Source organism: Enhydra lutris, unplaced genomic scaffold (genome assembly GCF_002288905.1).
Source record: "Enhydra lutris kenyoni isolate GAN:26980312 unplaced genomic scaffold, ASM228890v2 scaffoldscaffold44, whole genome shotgun sequence".
NCBI lineage: Eukaryota > Metazoa > Chordata > Mammalia > Carnivora > Mustelidae > Enhydra > Enhydra lutris.
In genome coordinates this window covers 7,849,333-7,861,453 of record NW_019154128.1, presented here as the reverse complement: position 1 = coordinate 7,861,453, position 12,121 = coordinate 7,849,333, and the positions used below count along the sequence as shown (strand labels likewise).

Below are 12,121 nucleotides of genomic sequence, written 5' to 3'. Positions count from 1 at the left end.
TAGCAAATGGGATTTGATAATGCATCTGCAGTCTGGTAAGTAGCACGATGAGGACTCCAGAGACAACCCGTCCTGTGTGCTCACCCCAAACGCAAGACCGTGGCCGTGTGATGCAGGTTTAGCTCCTTCGTGCTCCCTGTGAGCTTCGAATCAAGACTGCTTTGGGCGGAGCTAGCAACAAAAATACTCTCACAATACAATGCAATCACATGGCACACACTTTTTTTTTTTTTTTTTTTTTGGTCCTAAGGAATGGAACGGCAACTGTCTCCACGTGTCACTTTGACAATCAATGATGATTCCCTAGTCGGTGAGACCGGGTGGAATAAGATACAAACAGAGGTTATATATACGTATACCTGCATGAGCTGGGGGTTTGCAAATGACCACTCCAATCTCCAGCCTGGCACGGGGTTCCCCGGTCACCCTCTCTCGTTCTGTGGGGAGGGTAACAGGGAGGCCGGGAAGCCGGCAATGGACAGACAGCTGTCAGGCGCCGGCGGGCAGTGCCACGGAGAGGGTGTTCATTTCCCGCAAACCCCGAGGACCTTCTTACCGCATCAGGCCTTTCTTGGGGCTGCTTTGAAGTACTCCTCCTTGGAAATGTCGGCTACTCCTCCATACCATTTCTGCAGCCAGATATGTTCTACCTTCATCTTCATAAAGAACCATTCATACTGACGAGGCCACTTCCTCATCACGGGGTGTCTGCAGAAGTAAAGGAGAGGTCACGAGACAGTGGCTCCCGTTAGCGGCCGGGCCCTCCTGGGGCACTGGTCCCGTCTCCGTGGCACCGGCCAGGTCATCAGGCCTCCGGACCCCAGGCCTCTTCTGGGCTGAGGCTAGAGGCAGAAGCCAGGGAACCGGGGATGGGGTGGGGGACAGCCTCGGGAAGGCAGGAAACGGCCACGTCCACAGAGGGGCAAACCAGCCTTGTCCCAGGTGCCTTGGTTCAAATCCCAGGTGGGTGGCAGATGGGCTCTGAGGCTTCACGGGCCATCTGCCTTCTCAAACCCTGGTCTCCTTACTCGTCATGGGGGATGACGGTGGCCAGGTCATGGGGCCAAGTGGGCAGCAGACCACATGCATACAGGGAGCACTTGCACAGGGCAAGGGCTCGGCGAACATGGTTGCTGATAGCAGGAAACATCAAGAAAGGCTTTCTGCATCTCCGTATGGAAATTCAAAAGAATCTCGAGGCCCTGAAACAGCTGTTGGTGGGAAGATTCCCACTCCTGCCACAGGCTTAGAACTGCTGAACCAAGGGGAGGGTCAGCCGGGAAGGACAGGGCCCGTCACACTCCACCTTCTACTTCCTGACTGGCTTTCTCCCTCACGTGAAGAACACATGCGTTCTTCTTAAGGGCAGGCACTGGGCTCACTTCTTTTAAACTCATAAAAATAAAAAATTAGGTTTCTATCTCAACATGTCAGAAACAAAACTCGAAGGCCAAGCGCAGACTGGGAAGGCTATTTGCAACAACGGAGACGTGATAATAGGCTGACGGCCTTTTGCAAGAGACAATCTGTTTTGAAGTAACTGTAAACACCCAGAGAGGTTGAAAGTACAATACAACAAACTCTTTCTTTTCCCCCAAACCATTTGAAACGCAGTTGCTGATCTGATGCCCCAACACTCCAAATACTGGTGCCTTCGAGAATGAAAGGGTTTGTTGTTATTTTAAGCAAATGCGTTTTGTACGTGGAACTGGAACGCATTTTGGCCCCTGCTGGCACGGGGCAGGTTTAAGAGTTCCTAATCCAGGGGCCACCGGCTTTGCGGCTTCGCGTGCAGGCAGTGAGTGGCAGGTGGAGGGAGCTCGGGAGACTCACAGTGGGGCCTTCGGAGAAGGGAAAGACGAGATTGGTGGAAGCGGGAGATAAAGGGGCCCAGGAACATAGTGTTAAAAAATGTGTCAACACAGCGCCTGCCGTGATGCAGAGAGCAGGAAATGAATTTAATAAACCCCGCAGCCTACCCAAGATTTTGGCCTCTTCTCACTGCCCGCCATAACACGGAAAGAGGAGTGTTTAGAAATAGAGAGGACTTGGGGCGCCCGGGTGGCTCCGTGGGTTAAGCCGCTGCCTTCGGCTCAGGTCATGATCTCAGGGTCCTGGGATCGAGCCCCGCATCGGGCTCTCTGCTCAGCGGGGAGCCTGCTTCCTCCTCTCTCTCTCTGCCTGCCTCTCTGCCTACTTGTGAGTTCTCCTTCTCTCTGTTAAATACATAAAATCTTAAAAAAAAAAAAAAAGAAAGAAAGAAAGAGGACTTTATAAAGATAAATAGAGTTCAGGGGCACCTGGATAACTGAGTCGTTAAGCATCTGCCTTCTGCTCAGGTCGTGATCCCAGGGTCCTGGGATCAAGCCCGCCATCAGCATCGGGCTCCCTGATCAGTGGGGAGCCTGCGTCTCCCTCTCCCACTCCCCCTGTTTGTGTTCCCTCTCTCACTGTCTCTCTCTGTGTGTCATATAAATAAATAAAATCTTTAAATATATATATGTGTGTGTGTGTGTGTGCGTGTGTATCTCACATGCACGCACACACACACAAAACGAGTGTTCTTTTCTCAACCTATGTTCTGAAAATCCTGCATTCATGTTGATGTATCCAATCGCGATCCAATTCCAGAGTTCATTCCCATTTTCTCTACTTGTGTGTGTGAACCCCTTTTCCATGGCAGTGGGCAACCACACTTCCCCTCTCCTTTCTTCGTTTACCTATTTGATGATTCCCCTGTATGGAAAATCTTCCCTTCTCCTGGGGCTGTGGGTGGCGTTTCCAATTTACCACCTGCTGTCATGTCACTCTTTCACGAACTTAGACAAAGCGTTAATCTGCCCGTTTTTATCACCTGCACCCCGAGGAGGATACCTGCTGCTCCTTGGCCCAGCTCTCACCTTGTACTCCAGGGGGCCCCTACAGGGACATCCCCCTCACTCCAGCCCACCCCTAGACCACCCCTCCCTGCCCACACCCTCCTCCCCGCTTCCCAAGCTCTGCCCTCTTGCTCATTCGACCCCTAGAGCCCTGATTCTTCAACTTCAAGATCTTTTTTTTTTTTTTTTAAAGATTTTATTTATTTATTTGTGAGGGAGGGAGACAGAAAGAACTAGCAGGGGGAAGAGCAGGCAGAGGGGGAAGCAGGCTTCCAAGCACTGAGGAGGGAGCTCAAACTGGGACTCAGTTCCAGAACCGCGGGATCATGACCTGAGCTGAAGGCAGATGCTTAACCAACTGAGTCACCCAGGCGTCCCTCAATTTCAAGATTCTTAAACTTCAACTTAAACAGTGAATTTCCAGGCAAACCGACTTTCAAGCATACACAAACCTTGAAAACATGGCTTGCTTGGCAAATTCCACTTCTTCTGGAGACACGGCGATCATCTGGCCGGTGAGCGTCAAGCGGGCGCATCGGGGGTCTTCCGGGTCAACGATATTTTTTCTGCACTCAAAGAACGTTTTTCACATGTTAAAAGATGATAGAACGTCAGCCTGAAATACCAAAGATTTTATTAAAAATGAAAAATAGTCACGTGGTGGGTCTTATCATTCAGGTTTTTAGATTGTGTGTGATTCCTTTAACATATTTTGATGCGGGCCACGTGGAAGATGTGTTTGGGTGAGTAACACTCCGGTCTGCACCCTCGGGGCAGCAAACACCCGGAGTACCCTTGTGCAGGGGCCACGTACCAGCCCGGTACTCTGTAAGACCGCGGTTGGGAGCCGCTGTCCAGAATCATGATGCTGCTTAGCACACCTCTAGGGGGTGGCACTCGCTTAAATACACTTTGAGTGGTACTCCTAAATAAGGCAGTGGTGACCAAGGTGAAGGTTTTCAGACATCACTATCAGAAGGAGGAGGTTCCATGCTCCGCATATGGGACGCAGGAAACAATGAGAATGTTAGTGCGACTGCACGTGTGACTGCTTGCTGGAAGTGTTCCCGCGGTGGCAGAATTCTTCTAAGACTTGCTTTCATTGAAGGAGTCACCTGGCAGTGAGGGTGTATTTTGTTTTCTGGATATGATCCTTTCTCTGGTGAAATAGAATGCTAAAAGAATATGACATGATATGGTATGACATCTAATATAATTCTCCTAATTAAAAATTCTCATTAGGGTTGCCAGATAAAATATTATATGACACATAGTTATGTGAGAAAATTATTTGTTGTTTATCTAAAGTTTAATTTTTTACATCTTTACTTATATGTATATATTTACATAAACATCCCCCTTTCAACCGTGGAGGGTTGTTAGGGTACTCAGTGTTGTGCAGCCATCACCGTAACTGAATTTTAGAACATTTTCATCACCCCCCCCAAACCCTAGCACCCACTAGCAGTTATTCCTCACTCCTGACCCTGCACCCCATCCCAAGAAACCGCTGGTCTTCTCTCCATCTCTAGAGATGTGCCTGTTTTGCCAGGACAGACGGAATCTGTCTTTGTGACTATCTTCTCTCACTTAGCATCGCGACTTCAAGAGTCATCCGTGCTGTAGCTTGAATTAGTATTTCATTTTTTTTTATTGCCGAATATTATCGCCTTGTATGGCTAGACCCCGTTGTGTTCATCCATTCATCAGCTGACGGCCATCTGGTTTGTGGCCTGCTTTCGGGTCATTACAAATAATGTGGCCACGTGCACGTGTGCACGTGTTTTTGTGTGGACATGTTGTTCAGCAGTGGAACTGTGAGAAAGGGAATCGCCAAGGTTACGTTTAACTCTGTGTGGAGCAGCAGAACTGTTTTCCAAGAAGCTTTTGTGCTATTTGCCTTCCCACCAGCAGTGTGCCGGGCTGGCTCCTCCGTATCTCGGCCAACACCCATCTTGGTCTTTTTCCTTCCAGCCAGCTGAGTGAATACGAAGCCATACCTCACTGTGGTTTTTGTTTGCATTTCCCTGTTGACTAATGATACTGGCCATCTTTTCATGTGCTTATTGGCCATGTATATATCTTGGCAGAAATGTCTGTTCAAATCCTATGCCTGTTTTAATTTGGACTTGATGTGAAATTTTTTTAAAACTTTTTTCAAGTCCTAATTACATATTTTGCTTTTGTTTCCATTTATAATTTTTTAAAAAAACTCCCAGCAACCTAGGGCAAAGGATATTTATCAAAATCCTACACATATGTTATGTGTCATGAAAAAAGACAAGCATGTCCATATTACTAGATATTGTGGTTTTTGTCGTAAGACAAGAAATAGAAATAGGTATAAAGGTTGGGAAATAATAAAGTTATAGTTATTCACAAAGGATATGACTGTATACAAAGGAAAATGCAAGAAAATTCACACTCAGAACATTAGTATTAAAGAGAAAGATCAGCAAAATCATTGAAGTCAAGGACAATGATTATAAAACAACTGCATTGCTACTTATAAGCAAAAAACTATTTTTAAATATTAGAAAGTATATAAGAAAGGGGCTCCTGGGTGGCTCAGCTGGTTGAGTGCCTGCCTTCGGCCCAGGTCATGACCCCAGGGTGCTGGGTTCGAGCCCTGTATCGGGCTCCCTGCTCAGTGCGGAGGCTGCTTCTTCCTCTCCTTCTGCGGCTCCCCTGCTTGTGCTCTCTCTGACAAATAAATAAATAAAATCCTTTTTTAAAAAAAGAATATGAGATGGCAACAAAACCTCTAAAATACCTAGAGATAAATTTAACAAAAATTTTGTAATACCTTGGTGGAAAAACTTGTGACTTTATTGAAATGTATTAATGGTCTAAATAGAGAGTTATCCCATATGCATGAATGAGAAAGCCCAATTAAATAGCAATTTTCCCAGAATTAATCTTTATAGATGAGGCAATTTCAATTCAAACTATTTTTTTCCTTAAAATATTTTATTTATTTATTTGTCAAAGAGAGAGACAGAGAGAGAGAGAGCAAGCACACAAGCAGGCAGAGGGAGAAGCAGGATCCCCGCTGAGCAGGACCCTGGGATCATGACCCGAGCCAAAGGCAGATGCTTAACAGACTGAGGCACGCAGGCGTCCTTCTACTGAAATTCTGATTTTTTAAAAAAGATTTTATTTTTAAATAATCTCTACACCAAATGTGTAGCTTGAACCCACAACCCTGCGATCCAGAATCATGTGCTCCTCCTGACTGAGCTGGCCGGGCGCTCCCAGTCCTACTATTTGTTAAATAGAACTAAACAAGCTGAATCTAAGCTTCACCTGGGATAACAAAGGTCTGAGAATAGTCAAAACCATGATAAAGACAAGCAATATGGTGAGGGGTTTCCTCTACCAGGTAGCAAGCCCCACTATAGAGCCATATTGATTATGGCAGTGGGTACCAGTGCAAGGACAGACCCAGGGAACAGACCAGAAGACCCAGAAATAGATCCACACTTTTATGTTACTTGACATATGACAAAGACTGAGTTAGAAATTAGCAGGTGAGGTTCTAATTATTCAATAAATAGTGCTGAAAAAAATGGTTATCTATATGAAAAAATCTAAAAATAGATCCCTATATCACACCTTGTACGAGTAAATTCTACATTTGAATTAATGATTAATGTATAAAGCAAAGCCGTAATACTTTTTAAAGAGATATTTTATTTATTTATTTGAGATAGAGTGAGAGCAAGTGAGCGAGACAGCACAGGCAGGGGGAGCGGCAGAGGAAGAGGCAAAAGCAGGCTTTCCAGTGAGTAGGGAGCCTGACGCGGGGTTCGATCCCAGGACCCTGGGATCATGACCTGAACTGAAGGCAAATGCTTAACCGACTGAAGCCACCCAGGCACCCCAGCACTAAGACTTTAAGGACAAAATCTTTATGACTTCAGGGTTGTAAAGAATTTCTTAAGCAAGACACAAAATGCACAAACCACAAAGGTAGATGAATATGACTTATTAAAATGTAAATTCTTCCTTAATAAAAAACTTCATAGTCAGCGAGGGGTTAAGTCTGTTCACTTCCATGAGCATTTCTTATTCTATCAGTGAGCGTGGTAGGCACAATTCTGGGACGGCCTCGGTCATCTCTACCCCTAGGGCGCCACCCTGTACATTCCCTTCTCCTAGAGTGTGGGTAGGAGATGGCCCTCACTTCTAGCCAAAAGAATATGGCAAAGGTGAAGGGATGGTAAGCCTATGCTTATAAGGTGTCACACCAGTGAGAGAGACTTAGAGACTGTGGGAGAGACAGAGACTGTCTTACCCATGGGAAAGACTCTCCTGCTGGCCTTGAAGAGGTCAGCTGCTTGGAGGTGACCTTCCCTGGCTGTGGAGGGGACTGTGGTGGCTTCTGGGAGCTGTGGTGGCTTCTGGGAGCTGTGGCCTCAGTCCTACAAACACAAGAAACTGAACTGTTCCACAAGGAACAACTCACAGGGAACCAGAGCTCCATAATGGGACGCAGCCCCACTTACATCTTGCTTGTACCCTGAGCAGAGGACCCAGTTAAGCCATGTCCAGAATGGTGACCCCCAGAAACTGAGCTAACAGCTCCCTGCTATCCCAAGTCCCTGCACTAGGGTTAATTTGTTGTATAGCACATGGAATTAATACAGTGAGTTTGTTCAAACTGTAATATATTTTTTAAAGATTTTTATTTATTTGATAGCAAGAGAGGGAACACAAGCAGGGGGAGTGGGAGAGGGAGAAGCAGGCTTCCCGTTGAGCAAGGAGCCCAATGCAGGGCTCGATCCCAGGACCCTGGGATCATGACCTGAGCCGAAGGCAGATGCTTAACAACCGAGTCACCCAAGGCACCACCAAACTGTGATTTTTAACCAATAATTTTTTTTCCCCTAGTTACACTGTTACTGATTTCCAACTCTACATTTTGGTCAGAAAGTTATCCATATGGTGTCTATTGTTTGATATTTGTTAAAATCAGCCTTAAAGCCTCATGGTCAGTTGCTGCGTGCCTGAACAGAATGGACATTCTCAAACTGTTTGGTGCAAGTTTCTACAAGTTACCATTACAGCAAGCATCTCGAGTGTCTTCAAATCTCTTATATCTTTGCAGGTTTTGTTGTTGTTTTCTTGCTCTATCGGTTACTAAAAGATGCGCTAAATATTTTAGAGGCCAAATTTCTGCATCTCTGTCCTTCCCTCTCTCTCTCTCTCACACACACACACACACTCTCTCTGTCTCTTCCTCCCTAAGTAGTTATGCCATAATTTTTATTTTTACTCATATAAATACTGTGTTTACAATGAACACAGTGTTTACATAAGCCACTATGAATAAACTTTTTATACAACCTTTTGTTTTCATTTGGAATTAGTAATAACTTCCCCTTTTTCTTTTTTGTTTAATTTTCTACAAGCCTCCCATTTAGTAATTCCCCAACTTTTCCTTTAGCACAACCAACACCAGATATATTTAATCGTATTCAAAAGAACTGAAACGTAAGTTCATACAAAACCTTGTACATTGGTGTTGCTAGAGGTTTATCTAGAACAGCCCCAAAGTAGAATTAAACCAAATGGCCTCAAAATAGACAGAATATGGGCTAGCCATTCAACAGGTTATTATTTGGCTATAAAAAGGAAAGAAGTACTAGGGAGCCTGGCTGGCTCACTCAATACAGGATGCAACTCTTGATCTCGGGTTGTAAGTTCAAGTCCCGTGTTGGGTGTAGACATCACTTAAAAAATTTTCTTCATTGGGCGCCTGGGTGGCTCAGTGGGTTAAGCCGCTGCCTTCGGCTCAGGTCATGATCTCAGAGTCCTGGGATGGAGCCCCACATCGGGCTCTCTGCTCAGCAGGGAGCCTGCTTCCTCCTCTCTCTCTGCCTGCCTCTCTGCCTGCTTGTGATCTGTCAAATAAATAAATAAATAAAATCTTTAAAAAAAAAATTTTCTTCATAAAATCTGTGCCCTTACTTCTTAAAAAAAAAAAAAAGAATGAAGCACTGATAGCATGAATAAACTCTGAAGATACTTCAAGGTGTATGTGTGTGTATACATATATGTATACATATAGTGTATATGTATATACATATGCAGAATATGCAAATTAATAGAGACAGAAGATTAGTGACTGGAAGGGCTGGAAGAGGAGGGAATGTAGAAAGAACGTTAATGTGCATGGGGTTTATTTTGGGGGAAATAAAAATGTTCTGATAGCAGTGATAGATGCACAACACTGTGAATATCCTAAAAGCGAACTTCACACTTTAAAAGGTGAATTTTATGGTATGGGAACTGTATCTCAATTAGGAAAAAGACAGTATTCCGCTGAGTTCCTTTTTTCCTTCTTGAGAACCGTCATCCTCGGGCTCCCACCTGTACTGTTTGTTTTTAAGCTTGTTGCATGACAGTCTTCTGGAGAACTCCCAATTTCAATGAGGAATTTCCCATTCCTGTTTTGGATCACTTCTTCTCCTCATTTTAGTATAATGATTCTGCTCAAAATATGTAAGTTTTCTGAGAAGGACATTGGAAGTAAAATTATTTGAGGTTTTGTGTGTTTGAAATAGTGATCACATTTATTCTCATTCTTTTTTTTTTAAGATTTTATTTTTATTTTTTTTAAAGATTTTATTTATTTATTCGACAGAGAGAGATCACAAGTAGGCAGAGAGGCAGGCAGAGAGAGAGAGAGAGGAGGAAACAGGCTCCCCACCAAGGAGAGAGCCCAATGTGGGGCTCGATTCCAGGACCCTGGGATCATGACCTGAGCCAAAGGCAGAGGCTTTGACCCTCTGAGCCACCCAGGCACCCCTAAGATTTTATTTTTTAAAGTAATCTTTACTCCTAGTGTGGGGCTCCAACCTACAACCCCAAGATCAAATGTCACATGCTCCACTGACTGAGCCAACAAGGTGCCCCCAGTTTACTCTCATTTTTTTAAATACATTATTTTCTTTTTTTAAAAGATTTTATTTATTTATTTGACAGAGATCACAAGTAGGCAGAGAGGTAGGCAGAGAGAGAGAGGAGGAAGCAGGCTCCCCGCTGAGCAGAGAGCCCCATGTGGGGCTCGATCCCAGAATCCTGAGATCATGACCTGAGCCGAAGGCAGCAGCTTTAACCCACTGAGCCACCCAGGCGCCCCTACTCTCATTCTTGATTGGTAGTTTGGCTGGGTAGTAAATGCTATGTTTGCAATAATTTCCCCCAAATAATGTTGAAGGCATTGCTCCATCCAGTGTTGCTATTAAAGAGCCCAATGTGACCCTGTTCCTTGCTCTTTTGTATGTGACCTTCCCCTTGCCCCTGTGAAAGCTTTCCTAAACTAACCTTTACCTATGAGTCCCTGGAAATTTCATGACAAGATACCTTGATACAGGCTTTAAAAAAAAATCCATTGTTCTGGGTACTTGAGGGATAGTTCTAAACCTGGAGACTCATGTCTTTTGGTTCTGGGGAATTTTCCTTCAATTATGACTGATAATTTTTTCTTTTATTTTCTCAATTCACCTTTTCTGGAATTCTTTTATTTTGACTACTGGACCTTTTCGATTAGTCCTTTAATTTTCTTATTGTTCATCTCATATGTTTCATCTATTTCTTTTTATTCTACTTTGGGAGATTACCTCAAATCTACCTTTTATTTATTTATTTATATTTTTATTTTTAAAAGATTTTATTTATTTATTTGACAGAGAGATAGCACAAGAAGGCAGAACGGCAGGCAGAAGGAGAGGGAGAAGCAGGCTCCCTGCTGAGCAAGGAGCCCAATGTGGGACTCCATCCCAGGACTCTGGGATCATGGCCTGATCCGAAGGCAGCTGCTTAACCAACTGAGCCACCCAGGCGCCCCATCAAATCTACCTTTTAATGCTTCAGTTAAAAGCTTTTTTGTCCTGTTTTTATTTTAAAGCCCATTCTTCTGCAATATATTGTCTTCTGTCCTGAATAATTGTTTCCTTCTCTTTGTATTGTTTTAATTTCCCCTAGTTCTTTCTATCTGTTCATTTTGCATGGTAGAGATTTTCCTCAAATAGAGATTTTCCTCAAATGCTTTCCTTGGCTGTTTATTCATTTTTAAAATGTGCCATCCCCAAGCCACTTAGAAATTCTGACAGCATGGGTATGGCTTTCGGACTAGCGGACTTCACTCTAAGGTGGTCAGCTTTGATGGTTTTGTTGAGGGACCCTTAACTATTCGGTATCTGTTTTAGTTTTATTTTTTTTCTCTTGGGCTGTTCAGTATCCCTGGGGAAATCTTCAAAGGATTCTCAGACAAAGCCTTGTTAAAGATGAGTTCCATCCATCATTCACAGGAAAAAGCAAGAGCCAGTAGAAACAGAATCATTAGAAATAGATACCCAAGATACACTTCATTGATTATAAGGATATCTAAAATGAATAAGATCTCCCAATCTTTAATCGAAAGATTAAAGTGTAGCTCTTTGGAGGTCTGGTTTTATATAAGGACCTTATTTCCAACTCTTCATCTGACCCAGTCCAAGCTATTGTTTCTTCTTTCCATTTGTATTAAAACCTTAGCCTGAAAACAAAACAAAACAAAACAAAACAAAACAAAAAAAACAGACCAACCAATCAGAAAATGCCTTTACCTCCAGGTGCCTGGGTGGCTCCGTAGGTTAAGCATCTGCCTTTAGCTCGGTCCTGGGAGTGAGTCCTGCACTGGGACCTTTGCTCAATGGGGAATCTGCTTCTCCCTGTCCCACTGCTCATGCTCTTTTTCTCTCTCACTCTGTCTCTCAAATAAAAACGAACGAACAAACAGACAAACAAACAAAAAACCAAACCACTGAAGTCTCTATTTTTCCCAGACTGGTAAACCCCACTAGAGTTCTGGTTCTGGTTTTTGGTTTCATCTTCATTTTTGACCCCTAGGGACTTCTTTTTGTTTCTTATGAGAATGCATTTAAAAGAACGTTTTTCTTCCTACAATTTTTTAGATTGATAAAGTCCGTAGTTGTATTTTAAAACTTTAAGCCAAAAATTTTTCTTTTTTTGAGATAAAAACATAATTAGTTTCCATGTAGAAGATTTAGAGACTATAAAAATATGTTAGAAAATAGCATAAGTGTGTTTTAAAATAAACTTGGAATTCTATCCTACATAGAGCTTTTATCTTATTTTTTCCACCTAAAAATTAAATTGTGAACATTTTATTTGGAGAAGCACATGCTGTGAGATCTATTTACTCACGGAATTCTCAACCATTTTTCTACCAT

At 43.5% G+C, this 12,121-nt stretch overlaps 1 protein-coding gene across 1 annotated transcript in view; it reads right to left on the bottom strand.

The window, feature by feature from the left end:
* Positions 1-227: 227 nt before the first annotated feature.
* The window catches only part of LOC111155960 (cellular repressor of E1A stimulated genes 2), a 31,933-nt gene continuing 20,039 nt past the window's right edge, over positions 228-12,121 (bottom strand). Inside the window, exons 3-4 of the mRNA XM_022516441.1 lie at positions 3,332-3,445; positions 228-708 (exon numbers count right to left, since the gene is read on the bottom strand). Coding sequence (XP_022372149.1) covers positions 561-708; positions 3,332-3,445 — 262 coding nt within the window. The 3' untranslated portion in view covers positions 228-560. The remainder of the gene's footprint in view (positions 709-3,331; positions 3,446-12,121) is intronic.